Source organism: Bos indicus x Bos taurus, chromosome 9 (assembly GCF_003369695.1).
Source record: "Bos indicus x Bos taurus breed Angus x Brahman F1 hybrid chromosome 9, Bos_hybrid_MaternalHap_v2.0, whole genome shotgun sequence".
Taxonomy (NCBI): Eukaryota; Metazoa; Chordata; class Mammalia; order Artiodactyla; family Bovidae; genus Bos; species Bos indicus x Bos taurus.
In genome coordinates, this window is record NC_040084.1 from 13,414,796 (window position 1) to 13,430,317 (window position 15,522).

The window sequence follows — 15,522 nt, forward strand, 5'->3', positions numbered from 1 at the left end:
CGGTGATGCCATCCAACCATCTCAGCCTCTGCCACCCTCTTTTCCTTTTGCCTTCAATCTTTCCCAGCATCCGGGTCTTTTCCAGTGAATTGACTCTTTACATCAGTTGGCCAGAGTACTGGAGCTTCAGTGTCAACATTAGTCTTTCCAATGAGTGTTCAGGGTTGATTTCCTTTAGGAATGACTGGTTTGATATATATATTGAATATATATATATTTACTATATGTGGTTCCTTTTTTTCATGACTTCATAAAATAACATGGCAGTTTAATAAAGGTTTAGTAACTTTAAAGGCTTAAGTTATTAATTTTAATTTTTTTCCATCATTGATATAGACATCATATCTGATACTCATATAGGATAAATTAGTTCCCTGTGGTATCTGGTACAGTAGGATCTCAGTTCTAGTCAGCAGATGTTTTCTGAGTCTTTCCTGTATCCAGGTCAACCAAATTCAAAGGTGGACCTAGGTGAGCTCCTCACCCAAGAAAGGTGGATGAGTGTATAGTGGTATCCTAAACATTACTGAAATTTACTCTTTGGAAGCCTTAATGTATGCTTATGTGCACAAACCTTTTTTTCCCCACAACAGGACACCATTGTGGCCTTGAAGGCCCTATCTGAATTTGCAGCTTTAATGAATGTAGAAGAGACAAATATCCAAGTGACTGTGGAGGGGTCCGGTTCACTGAGTCCTGTGAAGTTTGTGATTGACACACAGAACCGCTTTCTCCTCCAGACGGCAGAGGTGTGGACAAGGGGGTGGTTATCTGAATGTGTAGCTGATCCCTTCTGCTGATGATTTCCTTTCTGTTGACTTCAACAAAGACTTCTTCCCAGAGCCCTCTCCTGACAGGAAGGAGTACCCTTCTGTGGTTGAATTTGCTGAGCGGGGGAAGGGAGAAGGGGATGAGAACTTTGCAAAGATTTGGAAAAGGTGAAAACATGGGTCCTGTCGTATTGGGACGTGAATGAATACCCTTTGAGCTCCTACTCTTTTCAGACCCTGTGCCAGATTTCTTTGTGTGTGTTATATTGTATTTACTTTTCAAACCAAGACTGAGAAGCAAATACTTTAATCCCCACTATACATATTATAAAACCGAGGCTAAGGGAGTTTAAGTAACTTGCCCACAATCATGTTGCTAGTAACAGTAGAAATAAAATTTGAACCCATTGTGTCAAAGACCATGTTCCTTTTGGTTGTACCACACTCCTCTTCGGAGTTGATAGAACCAGTAGTAGAATTTTTTCCTTAAACATGGGATAGAGGACTGTGCTAGACCCTAACTTTATTCCCTGGCTAACCTTGCAGGAAGTTGAGGGTAATGGAGGAAAGCAGTAACTTCAGGACTAGAACCTGAGGGAGAAGGGGTGATAGCAAAGGAAAAGGAAGGAATAGTGTTGGTACAGGTCAGTGACGGCATGTCATTGTGTTCTCAGAAAGGCCAGGGACTTGGGTGCTAAGGGAGGCTTGAGGAGGAAGGGATGGCTTCTGTTTCTTATCTTTCTTGCTTCAGTCCCTGCAGAAGGGCTTCCATAGCACTAATGTGCACTTCCTCTGCCTTCACCCCTCTTATCTGGTTTACCCATAACTTTTGACTTGTGGGGCTGTGTAAAGTTCTTTTTTTTTTTTTTTTTTAATTATACCCCCAAATACACTTTGTTAATCTTGTATCAGTACTGGACTGCATTTTCAACTTCTTGCTTTTAATCTCCTACCATGCCTGATCCAGGTCTAAAGAAAATACTTATTTACTGTTTAACATTTGTGGGAGGAAGTAAGGTGAGTGGGGAAGGAAGGAGGATTTTATTGACTTGAAAAATAATTGTGTGAAGCCTTCTATTACACACAAGATGAAGCAGCAATTTGATTGATGTGCGCTTTTGATTAAACAGGATAGAGGAAAAAGCACAGAGTCTGTTTAGGCATTATAGAGAGTAATTGTTTGAACTGTATTTTTCTTTATTGAATATGTAGTTTTTATTTGTTGAATGATAACATTTCAGGCTACAGAATGCTTAATTTCCATGATGCTAATTAAAACCAGCACATGTGTATCTAAGTGATTTGTCTAGACAAAGAAATAGGCAACCTGCGATCTGTCTTTTTTATGGAATAATCAGTTCTCCTCAGTTTAAAAAAAAAGAAAAAGAAATGTGTGATCATAACATTTTGCTTACAACTTGCTAATAATCATTATTATTTTATGGATTCTTGTTTATCTAATTTTCATATGTCTGAAGGTAATTTAAACCATGAACAGAAATTAGTAATGTTTTTAAAGACACTGACCATAATTTTGTATATTTACATACCAATGAAATTATTTGCAGAAGAGTATTTTTAATTGTCAAAACATATAAAAGGTATTACTTTTGTCATAGTAATTATTATTTAATCATCATCAAAATTGACTTTCATAGTGACCTGTGTAAAAGAATTCCTTTTTTTACATTAAAATTTTTAGAGACTCTGTTATTGGAGTATAATTGCTTTACAATGCTCTGTTAGTTTCTGCTGTACAACAAAGTGAATTAGCTGCATGTGTACATATATCCCCTCCCTCTTGAGCTTCTCCCTGCAGCAGTCTCACTCCTCTAGGTTATCACAGACCTAGCTGGGCTCCCTGTGCTGTGCAGCAGCTTCCTACTACTGTACTTTCCTATATGTATTTTCCATGTAAAGTTAGAGCTTTAGCGTGCAGACAGCTCACACTCCTGATGAGGGAAAACAGTGGTCTGTGCTGGTTGGGGGGACCTGGATATGGATACTTAGCCTTATTTACTTTTTTCTCACTTTTATTCAGCTTGCTGTAGTACAGCCAACTACAGTTAATATTTCTGCAAATGGTTTTGGATATGCTATTTGTCAGGTATGTAATAATGTTTATTTTTTGTTTTGTTAAATATGACTTGCTATAATAATTCTTTGGTTTGAGGCACTGGTAAATCTTTAACTTAGATGACAAAATTATTAAAGGTTTATTTCTATGACAGCAAAATCAATCACTATCTTTAATAAAAAGTGTGAGAGCTATTACTAGCTAGTGAGTGGACTAGCAACTATATGACTTAATGTGTCAGAAGAATATTTCTTGAGTATTAAATACTTTTTGAGGTGAGGGTTAAAATCCTCCAGTATGAGTCATGTGAATTGTTGGGAACTCTCACCCTTTTTTTTGTGAAAATATAGCTCAAACATAATGCTGGGTAGAGTTTCTATTGTGACTTGATGTAGTATTTTACTTACCATTTCTTAATATTCATCTAACAGTATTATAAGTAATTGACTTGAAGATAGGAAATGTGTCCCTTTGATGTAAAATTTTATATTATTGTAAATAAAACAATCAGAGCATAATATGTTCAGTGCTCTATAGGAAGAAAATTCAAAGAAATCTACTCTTTATGGTGTAACTGGGATACAGTTAAATGGAGGTAGTATATAAAATACTGAATGGAAGTTATTTTACTTAATGATACATGAAAATCATGGGGACTTAAAATCCATTTTGCATCCCAGTAACATGGTTTTAAGTCCCCATGATTTTCATGTATTATGTACTTGGTTGGAAAAAACAAACCAAACAAACCCTGACAGCTTTACTGAGAAAGTTGTTGTTTAGTCACTAAGTCATGTCCGACTCTTTTACAACCCCCATGGACTGTAGTCCTCCAGGCTCCTCTGTCCATGTGGGATTTCCCAGGGACACTGGAGTGGGTTGCCATTTCCTTCTCTAGGGGATCTTCCCAACCCAGGGATTGAACCTGTGTCTCCTGCATTGGCAGGTTGATTCTTTACCCCTTAGCCACCAGGGAAGCCCTGAGAAAGTTTTTTAAAAAGACTGTTACAGAGAAAAGATACTTTTTCAAAAACCAGTACAACTATCCTGGTTGAGAGAACAGATGCTTTTGCCAAGCATCTGTTGTGCCCTAAGCATTGTGTTAGGGCACAATGGTCAGGTATAATTTGGAAACTTAAAAATAATATGAAGATTATTTTGTACAATACTCAAAATACAGTAAATGTTTTCTTTTAATCAGGAAAAAAAAAAAAACAATTAAAGGGAACAGTATTCAATGGAAAGGATAGAAAGAAGAAAGAGTGAATAATTTGTATTGGTCTTTACCAACAAAGACCATGTGAAAATACTCATTCTCAATCTATCTTTTGATGTGAATAATAAATCCAAAAGTAAATACACAGGATATTTTAGATAAGCTTGAAAAATTATACATACTTAAACCACCAAATTGGTTTGAATTCATTCTTGATAAACAATATATAGATAAATTACTATATAGATAAAGTCAAGTGATTTTTATATGAGGTCTGAGGACACAGCAGTAAATTTGGTACCTACTGGTCAGAATGTTCACCAGTTGTGTGTCTGTATCAACACGAACAAAACAAAAGGTAGGGACCAATAGGTACTTCTTGTAATGGAGAAGAAAATTGCAAAAAAGCTGGGTACCCAGAAATAGGTATTGACATTTCCTTTAGTTAATGTTTTTGAAAGTGCTCTGGAAAAAGGAGGGCAAGGAAGACTCTCAGGTTTGCAGTAATGTTGACCCCTTTTGAGTGATAAAAAGCAAAGCTGTTTTTTGGAAATAAACTGCCAAATTTCGTGAATATAAAGACCCACTTGACTTGAAATCCATTATTTATTTTATCATCTTTGAAAAACACTGTATGATCAAAAAGAAGCCTTAGCAGTTGAATAGGTTTCTGTTCCACCAAGGCTTTTGGATAAAGATACTTTGATTTATCTTACCAATAGTTCCAGTTTGTGAACAATGACTCCAGCTGGGCAACAGAGCTTAGAAATTAGTGGATACTTTCAAGAAACTTGGCAGTAGTTTAGCTTGTTCCCTCATGGGAATGTTTTACAGTATTTGAAAAAAACAATATCTGTGAATATTGTCCGCGATGATCTATGAAATTTTGAATATTCCCTAACAATTTTTCTCAATTTTAAAAATCATTGTTTATTAACTTTTATAATTATATTTGTAAATAATGATACTTTGCTAGCTAGTAAAATTAAGCTTTTTTTTAGATTGAAAATTACAAATTCAGTTGAGTTTATCCCAGAGAATCATTACTTAATTTTTAGAATATATAACTAAACCAGTTTATTGCTAATGACTTATTACTTATGCTTCTTTGTTACTTATTGCAGCTTAATGTTATTTATAATGTGAAAAATTCCAGATCTTCTAAAAGCCGAAGATCTATCCAAGATCAGGAATCATTTGACCTAGATGTTGCTGTAAAAGATAATAAAGATGATGTCAATCACTTGGATTTGAATGTGTGCACAAGGTTGGTATCTAAGTTCCCCTTCTTTCTTCTTAAAAAATAGATTTGAATATTTAATTAAATATATATGACTATTTATGGAGAAGGAAATGGCAACCCACTCCAGTATTCTTGCTTGGAGAATTCCATGGACAGAGGAGCCTGGTGGGCTACAGTCCATGGGGTCACAAAGAGTCAGACATGACTGAAGTGACTTAGCAGCAGCATATGACTATTTATATATTTAACTATATAACTATATAGTTATCTCTATAAGGAGTTATATTTAGCAAAGATTTCAGTTACACAGTACACTTCTGATTACAAACTAGAATGCTAATTGTATTTAAGCCTTTCTCCACATGCCAAAATTATCAATATTTGCAATTTTTTCTTGTATTTATAATAAGCTTTAATAGAAAAGTTTAATAAAACTCAGGTTTAATTTATAAAAACTTTAATTGTCGTTTAGTTGCTCAATTATGTCTGATTCTTTGCGAATCCATGGACTGAAGCACACCAGGCTTCCCTGTCCATCACCAGCTCCTGGAGTTTGCTCAAACTCATGTCCATTGAATCGGTGATATTGTCCAACCATCTCATCCTCTGTCTCTTCCTGCCTTCAATTCTTCCCAGCATCAGGGTCTTTTCCAGTGAGTTGGATCTTCGCATCAGGTAGCCAAAGTATTGGAGCTTCAGCTTCAGCATCAGTTCTTCCAATGAATATTCAGGTTTACTTCCTTTAGGATTGACTGGTTTGATTGCTTTGCTGTCCAAGGGACCCTCAAGAGTCTTCTCCAGCACCATAGTTCAAAAGCATCAGGTCTTCGGCACTCAGCCTTCTTTATGGTCCAACTGTCACATCTGTACATGACTACTGGAAAAACCATAGCTTTGACTATATGGATCTTTGTTGGCAAAGTGATATTGCTGCTTTAATATGCTATTTAGATTTGTCATAGCTTTCCTGCCAAGGAGCAAGCGTCTTTTAATTTTGTGGCTACAGTCACCATCTGCAGTGATTTTGGAGCCCAAGAAAATAAAGTCTGCCACTGTTTCCATTCAAAAACCTTAATGAATCATGATTAATATTCCAAAATAGATTATTTCTTTTTGTTGGTCATTTTTCCGTTAAGCAATTATTCCAGGTTCGCATTTAACTTTTTGTATTATGCACTTAACTCAGAACTTCATAAAAGTATGCAAGTTCAATGAAGAGCCTAGTTTTTTTAGACACAGTGAAATAATTCTGATTTAGAAGATCTTTGCATTGGATATTTAGGCACTTACAGCTTCTGGGAGCATTTAATAAAGTGACTATTAAATTTGGTCTGTGTCCAGAGCATCTGTTGCTGCTGCTGCTAAGTCACTTCAGTCGTGTCCGACTCTGTGTGACCCCACAGACGGCAGCCCACCAGGCTCCCCCGTCCCTGGGATCCTCCAGGCAAGAATTCTGGAGTGGGTTGCCATTTCCTTCTCTATCAGAGCATCTGAGGATCTTGTTAAGCAAAAAGTATCCACTTCAAGACTACTGACTTCACAGATTCAGGGTCTATGAAGCCACCTTCAGCCTTCTTGCTTATTCTGATGCATACAGCAGTTTGAGAGCAACTCCTTCAGAAAGTTCTCAAATCAAGAGACTTTATAGTTTCTTCTTTGTCTATCTACTATGGTTAAGCTGGGTGTTACTCTGTTATGCACTGATCTTGACGAGCTGCTGCCTGCCCTTTTTAAATATCCCATAGTGTCTGATTGGGCTTTCCTGGTGGCTCGGACAGTAAAGAATCTGCCTGCAATGCGGGAGACCCGGGTTTCATCACTGGGTCAGGAAGATCCCCTGGAGAAGGGAATGGCTACTGAATTCAGTACCCTTGCCTGGAGAATTATATGGACAGAGGAGCCTGGCAGGAGTTGTCCATGGGGTTTCGAAGAGTCAGACATGACTGAAGGGGTAACACTTACTTACTATAGCATCTGATTGACCTTGGACTCTTGGTGGGCTGGATGTCACTGATGTGATACTGAATCTCCAGGTCCTCCTAAGGTCATCTCTAGGTGTTCCTCCAGGTGGTCAGTCTTCTTAGCCATTGCCTGAACCCAGTCTTCTTCATTACTGCTACCATTCCTACTATCTTGGGTCTCCTTGTTCCTGATGTTAGTATAAATTGCCACATGTGTTTACCCCCTTCCTCACCTATTTGGGCATTTTGAACCAGCAGCACGGGGATATCAGAATCTCTGCGGTGGCTTCCTTTTTAGCTGAGAAAGTAGGACTCCCGTTACACTTCACTAAAATTGAAACTGGGCTCTGTTCCAGAATAACAACATCAAGTTATTATTATTATTTAAACAACACCCACCTGCATTTGGGCTTCCCCAGTAGCTCAGACAGTAAAGAATCCGCCTGCAATGTGGGAGACCTGGGTTCGATCCCTGGGTTGGGAAAATCCCCTGGAGGAGGGCATGGCAACCCACTCCAGTATTCTTGCTTGGAGAATCCCCGTGGACAGAGGATCCTGGCAGGCTGGTATCCATGGTGTCTCAAAGAGTAGGACACAACTGAGTGACTAAGCACAGCACAGTATCTGCATTTATTACAAACTTACATGCTAGGGATTGCACCATGACTTGCACATGCAACTCATTTAATCCTTAGACTTATTCTATAAAGTTGGTGCTATTATTATCCCTGCTTTTCTCATTCAGTCCTTTAGTCATTCATTCACTCAGTAAATATTGGCTCAGTTTCCATTATGTAGTGTCAGGATTTGGAATATTAAGGTTAGCCAAAATGATACAGCCTTATCTTCACATTTGAAAGAGGAGACAAAAATTAATAAAAATGATTCCTGAAAACAATGTTACTGAACTCAGGTTTGGCTGCTGGCTGTTTAGAAATCAATACCCAAGAGACAGTTGCTGGTCGAAAGGAAAGATGCTTTATTAAGAAAAACTGGCAGTCTGGGGAGAAGGTGGACTCATGTCCTGAGACCAGCTCCGAGGATTCTGCTCAGTAGTAATGGTTTTTAAAGGGAAACTGGGAAAACAGTCTCAGTCAGTCATTGAGATGGGAGTCAGAGCCATCACCACCTTGCCCTGCATGCAGGCTTGTCGACTTCTTACGATTCTCCTCTAGGTTCTGTCTTGTTCACACAGTTTGTTCATGAGATTACTAAAGGGGAAGCTAGGGAAGAGATCTGGCCATCTGTTAATTCTTTATTCTTCATTTGTACTCCTTTGATCTATGGAAAGAACCAACAGGTTGGGCAAGATACTGTGTGACCAAAAGATTTGGGAAGTGTGCTTGGGCCAGAAGTGAGCAGAACCTGGGGGTGCCTGGTTTAAGGTTAGTTACAATACAGCTTTGCTAAAATGACAAGAAAAGAGCTTTCCTGAGGAGGGTGGTTTCCTTCAAAGAGCTGTTAGAGCAAGTCAATAAAATTCTAGTTTTGAAAAGGGCAAATTGCTCTTATGGGGCAATGAGATGGATTTTACCTCTTAGGGAGGTCAGGTGAAGACAGAAGTGAAACTGAGATTCAGACCATGATGGGGCTTCACTATAAGGGGCTCAGGTAAAAATGCAGGATCATTATTCCAGCATCAGGAGTCAGATGGGCAACAAACTTTGCTATGTAGAGGACATCTATATCTTTTGTGTGTGTGTGTGTGTGTGTGTGTGTGGAGGATCTGGAGAAGGTAAGTGTTTTAATCAGGGTTGGGGGCTTTATAAAAAGGATTTAGACGCTGCAACTAGTCTTCTGAGAAAAATCTGCCATGAAATACAAATAGCATTCTAAATGAATTCTTTCAGTGACACTTTATAAAAAGAAAAACTGGTGTTTCAGGCCCTTTATTCTCGTCAGTAAGGTCCAAGCTCTTACTCACCTCAGACGGGGTTTCTCTGTGGCATGGCAGTTTAACAAGTTCTGCCCCTGGCTGGTGGAAAGACCAGGTCAGCTAAGGCACTTCTGATGATACACTGCAGTTGTTGAATCTAGGCAGGTTGGCTGTTTTTCTCGTCTCTAAAAGCCTTCCAATTTTAATGCCCATATTGGTTTTCAACAGCATCTCTTCTTGAGCACATTACCAGCAGATGGTTTTGACTGCCTGGGTTGCCAGCCAGCCACAGTCGGCACTTGTTCTGTATGGCTTTTCAATCAGTCATGTTTGGCAGGCATCGGTTTGCTGCTTTGAAAAGCAAGATTTTCTACTGGCCCTTCTTGCTTTTGCCACTTAAAGGACAACAGGAACTTAACTGAACGATGCTGAGACTTCCATCTTGGAGACAAACTCCTTTCCATAATGACATTGGGCTCCTTCAGATCCAAAGTAAAAGCTCTTGCCACCTAGTCTTTTTTAGAAAAATATTTATTTTAAAGGAGACAAAACGTTGTTGGTGCCCAGATGCTTTGATGCTCACAATGTGTACAGCAGGGTTAGAAAACAAGCAGTGTAATAAAACTTTCCCAGGCTTGTCATTCTCCCAAGGCGACCAAAGAAAATACAAAATTTGCACCAAGTATGTGGGAGAAGAAAGGGAAGGACCTTCCCTACTGGGTCTTCTTTTTCTAAAACCGGATGAAGAAAAGGTTGTTGAAGACTTGGCCGCCATCTCCTGCTAACTGGTCAAGTGATGCCTCTTTTTCAGTTCCTAGCCTTGAGCCGGGGAGGTTAGTGCCGTCAACTTTGGAGAAAATGAAAAATGCAATGTGGTTTGGAATCAACCACTGGAAAACAGAGTTGCCTGCTGAAGGGGCAAAGGTTGCCCTCATTACAGCCCAGGGCCCAAGCCGGCTGTGTTGTAGGCATTTCATGCTGGCTGACAGGTGGACCCACTGTTCTCTTCCTCACATGGTTGAAAGTTATAGGAATTTCAGACCTGTAAAGAAAGGGTTATCTTTTTACAGTTTTCTACAGTAACTTATTTCAACAAAACAATAAATATTTGGAATAACACTTGGCAGTTTTAGTTTCTATATGAAGATAGTTTGCCATCAGCTGTAGGTTTTTCCTAAAGGGTTTTTGTCCTTCCTGTCATCCTTGATTTAGGTTTCTGGGCCCAGCCAGAAGCGGCATGGCCCTTATGGAAGTCAACCTGCTCAGTGGTTTTACTGTGTCCTCAGATGCCATTCCCCTGAGTGATACTCTGAAAAAAGTAGAACATGACCATGGCAAACTCAACCTCTACTTAGACTCTGTAAGTAATGAAACCTAAGTTTCACCCCCATAACCACTGACAGCACCACTCTTTACTGTATTCAGAAGAACCTTTACTTTATACGTTTTCTTTATGTCATTATTTTGGCTTTTGGTGTCCCTGAGTGACTTTCACATGGCAACCATCTATTGTCAACACTAACAAGACATTATTATAAAATTAAAGAGAATTACTATTAATGATGAGCCTAATGAAAGTCTTGATAATGAAATTATTTCATACCAGATGTTCAACCCAGAAATTGTTGTGATATGTTTTCCACAATATAGTCCAGATCTCAAATAGAGAACTCCTGTGCTTCAAGGAATTGCTGAACATACTTATTTAAATGCTGCTGATGGTGGAAGCTTTAATTACATGTTTTAAAACGCTCATTAGGGACTTCCCTGGTGGTTCAGTGGTTAAGAATCCTCCTGCCAATGCAAGGGACCCAGGTTCCATCCCTGGTCTGGAACTAGGGTCCCATATGCCCCGGGGCAGTATATACCACAGTTCCTGAGCCCACGTTCTAGAGCCCACAAGCTGCAACCGGAGAGAAGCCTGAGCATCCAGAGTTGATGCTCCGCAACAAGAGAAGCCACTGCAACGAGAACTGCAGACCACAACTGGAGAGGAGCCCCTGCTCGCTACAGCTAGAGAAAGCCCACAGCAGCAGTGAAGACCCAGTGCAGGGTGCTTTCATGAAAGAAAAAGCATTTAATACATCCCAAAGGATTAACATTCCTGCACTGAAAAGTTAGCTGCTTGAATCATAGAATATTTTCAGAGGTTTGGTCTTTATAGAAAATCATTATATAATATAATTATATAATTTTCATGTACTCTTCCCATTCCTGTATGAAAATTATGGATTCAGGAATAAGGTGCATAAAATATTGTGAGAAAGATAAGTGTGGAATTCAAGACTCTACTTGTTATGTCTCAAAACTGCTGCCATGAAAGTTTATTCTTCTGACATCTACATGAAATTTATATGTGGAGTTGAAATTGAGTTTTAAGTGTTCTTAGGATTTAATGTTACGAAGGGGGAATACATATGTTTCTTATTCCAGTTTTGCAAAGTGTGAATCAGAATTATATTGCTTTAGCAGTGATTCTGCTTTTAAAAAGCTAGTTCCTAAATATTCTAATTGTTTTAAGACTTCAAAAACCACTTTGGTTATAAAGCTGTTAAAACAAATTCAAAGTCTCTTTGCTGTTCAGTAATTTCCATATATTAAATACTGCTTGACAGTCATGGGCCTAATTTAGAGTTTGAAAAATGCATTTAATGTTTATATATTTAATAATGTAATTATGTTTGGAGTTTGTCCTATGTCTGTGATGTTCTTGTTAATGGTTATTTTTAGTGTCCATTACATTTTTACTGATTGACTTTTCACTACCTGCTAATTGGTATGGAATGAAATGTTTGAAGGAATGTATTAATTTCAGATTCCTTAACTAGTATTTTTTGCCAGATTGGCATTAAGTATCTTTCCTGGAAGCAAAGAGGCTGGCCTTTTGTACCTTACTGGTTGGGGGCTATGCCACCCTGACTCTGAGGTTACTTCACTTAGTGGATGAGGTGGCTTCTATGAGCTGAGGGTGATTCTCCAGAGAAGGGGACTGGGGTGAGTCAGTAGCAGCAACCAGAATGGGGTGCAAGACTGAGAGAGGGTTTTTGGTGAAGCACCAAGGCCAGGCGCATGCACCCTGGGCTCCTGCATTCTTAACTACTCTAATTCTCAGTATCTGTTTCAGTAAAATGGAAGTAAGAACCATACTGATCATGCAAAGATTGTTTTACAAAACAAATGATGTGATTTATGTAAAGTGCTTACCATAGTACTGGGTGTGTAGAAATGCTCCCTAAATGCTAATTTCTGTAACTGTTTGATAAATGATAAGAGAAAGAAATGTCTTTTATCATGAACACAGTCTGCCACCTCTTTAAAAGTCTTCTGTATTTTTCAAGGTAAATGAAACCCAGTTTTGTGTTGATATTCCTGCTGTAAGAAGCTTTAGAGTGTCAAATACACAAGATGCTTCAGTGTCCATAGTGGACTACTATGAACCAAGTAAGTGTGTTCTGGAGTTCCAGTACTTTAGGAGTTAAGCCAGCCATTCATTCATTCATTCAAAGTGACCAGCTATTGAATTAGCTTTGTGGGGGAGGGTGTAGTTGGGGTGTGAAGGAGGTGGTGCAGCAGGAGGTGAGCTTTCCATTTAAATGAAAACAATGGATAATTAAAATATAAAAATGTAATCACAAGATAGCACTTTGCATATATTAAAATGATGTTTTTGCTCATAATATTTTAGGTTTTCAACTCACAGTTAAAAAAAAAAAAAACTGACACAGAGAGTCTAGTTATGTTCAGTTTCCAAGGTTCTCTTGTTCCAAGCACCCACTCCATCTGGTTCTGGTTTTAAAACAAGACTTCTTCAGGAGAGAACGTGAACACCATCCGTGTTGGCAAACCTCAGTGGGGTTTAGCTGTTTCTTCACTGAGGGAGATTGTTTTGCTAAAATGTATTTATTATAACAGGTTTTTTTTTATCATTTCAAGAAAAATATAGTCTGAAAAATAACTTGAGCTTCTTTGATTTTATTGGTAACTTTTACTTTATAAAGCATTAGAACTTTAGAATGTGAAAGTAGAGATCTGATCAGGACAAATCTGCATTCAGTCAGGGAGTGACTTTTTGTCAGTGTGAGACCTGCAGGCTAACGTTTCTGCTTGTAATCACATTCATCCTGAGTAAGCTAAGCACTCCGAGTGGCTCAGAATCATCAGAATGCATGAGAATCGTGAACATTTTCATGTCCCAGGCAATTGTAGATAATTACACTTAGAGTACGAGGAACCTGTCCGCATGGTTGGGAGTCTTCGCAGGTTATTCAAGGGGTGGCACCACCTTGCTCTCCTCGTAAGTCAACAAGCCAGTTCCTCTCATCTTTTGCTTCCTGTTGGAGTTGAGGTAGAGCATTCACCCAGTTCTTGTGGGACATTTTGGAAACAAACTGATGCATTTTTTTTTTCCTGGTGAAAGGATGAAAGACTCAGGTAGAGACTCAGTGACAAAATAACGAATTTATCCAAATTTCTTCTTTAATAACCTAGTTGAAAGATTCTCCAATTGATATTTCTCAGGTATATGGAGAACATTTTAAACATTTAAGAAGCAAAAAAGATTCAATCTCCGTAAAGTTTTTTTGTGGAAAATGACTTATGTATTGGGGGGCATTTAAAATGAAAACATGGGTAAGATCAGGATAATAAAACCCATTCTGAAAAACCCTAGAGTCAGAAAGCATATTTATTAAATTTAAAACAATGAAAAACCATGAAGGAATTTGAAAATAGTTTCTTAAAAACTGTAAAAATAAAAATCATTTATGCTTTATAGTAAGTTTATTATAATGCTATTGGTGCTTTATCTAGTTTTTTAAAATATTAGCTTGTACTGTAAAATTTACTCAAGTTCAGTAGTTTTAGACACTATGTGCTTAACATTTTAAGACACTGAAACGAGACATGACACAGAGTTCTTTTCATATTTTTGCATTTTAAAATAAAGTCCACGTAAATATATTTCTCTTCAGTAGTTCTAATGATTAGAACTTTACTTGAAGGCATAGAAAATGTCATCCAAAAAAGAAGTCTCAAGGAGGTTAAAACATCCTCAAGGTACAGCCTTTCCCTTTCCTGGAAGGGTTTCAGGTTGCGCTTGACTGAGCTGTGCAGCTAGGGTCTGTTTTTTTCTCTTTTAATGCCGGCCAGCTGCTGGTGGTACCGAAACAGGACTTCAAAGCACTGTTTCTCTCTTGGACTTGCTTCGCAGTTTGGGCTCCTTGTGAGCAGTTTTGCTGTTTTTCTTGTAAAGAAAAATAAAATTACGTGAAGAACAGAAAACTCAGAAAAGTGTATCGAAAGGCTCTTAAGTTTTGGCAGATTACCTGTTTCTAAACGCAGAGGGCACCTAAAGCGACGTCTGCCTCTTTGAACAGGGCGGCGAGCCGTGAGAAGCTACAACTCCAGAGCGCAGCTGACCTCCTGTGACCTCTGCGGGGACGCGCTCGCCTGCGGCCCCTGCGACCTCGCGGCCGCGGCCCACCTCCCGCGCCTGACCGCCGGCCTCCTCCTCCTCTGCCTCGCGCTTCTGTTCCTGCAGCGTTGGCCGTGATTTGTTTCCTAAAGACTCCATGAAACATTAGCATTTCCAAAAGCCACATGCGACTGTCTTGTCTTCATAATCAGATATTACCTCTGTTTGGAAAATCAATGTTTTTCTTTTTATGAGTTGGGAGAGGGGTGGAAGTGGGGGAGATGTATTAATAACAACGGGTCCTTGTATGTAGCTGCATAGATGGCTTTTCCCCCCTGACTTCTGTGTGGAACAAAAAAATAAGAATTATTGCAGCTGTATTCTTTTATTTCCTCCTCTTAAAATCGTTTAGGATTTTTTTGGAGGTGTTGTTTTCTCCAGAATAAATGCATTATTTTAGATGATTCTTTTCATTTTTTCTAGAGGAAATGAGCCTGGTTTCTTAAGCACTGCTATATGTCAGTCTCTGCTTTAAATGGTGAAACAAGCTCAAGGGAAGAGCTTGTTCCTTCCCTTCTGTATCTGCCCCAAACCCCTGCCCACCCCACCCACCCCAGCGGTCTCAGTGCTGTGCTCTGCTGTGCTAAGTCGCTTCAGTCCTGTGCGACTCTTTTTGATCCTGTGAACCCACCAGGCTCCTCTGTCCATGGGATTCTCCAGGCAAGAATACTGGAGTGGGTTGCCATGCCCTCCTCCAGAGGATCTTCCCCACCCAGGGATTGAACCCATGTCTCCTGCGTTGGCAGACAGGGTCTTTCCCACTAGTGCCCCCTGGGAAGCCCATGGTCTCAGTACATCTTTCTTGATCAGATGTAGTGTTTTTCTTTAGGATGGAGGTGGTGATTTTTTTTTTTTTTTTAAGGAAAATGATGTTGTTCCACTCTAGATGTAGTCACATACCCCATC

The 15,522-nt window shown here is 39.0% G+C and overlaps 1 protein-coding gene across 1 annotated transcript in view; it reads left to right on the forward strand.

Annotated features, from left to right (window-relative positions):
- CD109 (CD109 molecule) overlaps positions 1-15,021 on the forward strand; it is a 134,555-nt gene extending 119,534 nt beyond the window's left edge. Inside the window, exons 28-33 of the mRNA XM_027550947.1 lie at positions 594-749; positions 2,812-2,877; positions 5,188-5,330; positions 10,356-10,503; positions 12,482-12,584; positions 14,519-15,021. Coding sequence (XP_027406748.1) covers positions 594-749; positions 2,812-2,877; positions 5,188-5,330; positions 10,356-10,503; positions 12,482-12,584; positions 14,519-14,694 — 792 coding nt within the window. The 3' untranslated portion in view covers positions 14,695-15,021. The remainder of the gene's footprint in view (positions 1-593; positions 750-2,811; positions 2,878-5,187; positions 5,331-10,355; positions 10,504-12,481; positions 12,585-14,518) is intronic.
- Positions 15,022-15,522: the final 501 nt, after the last annotated feature.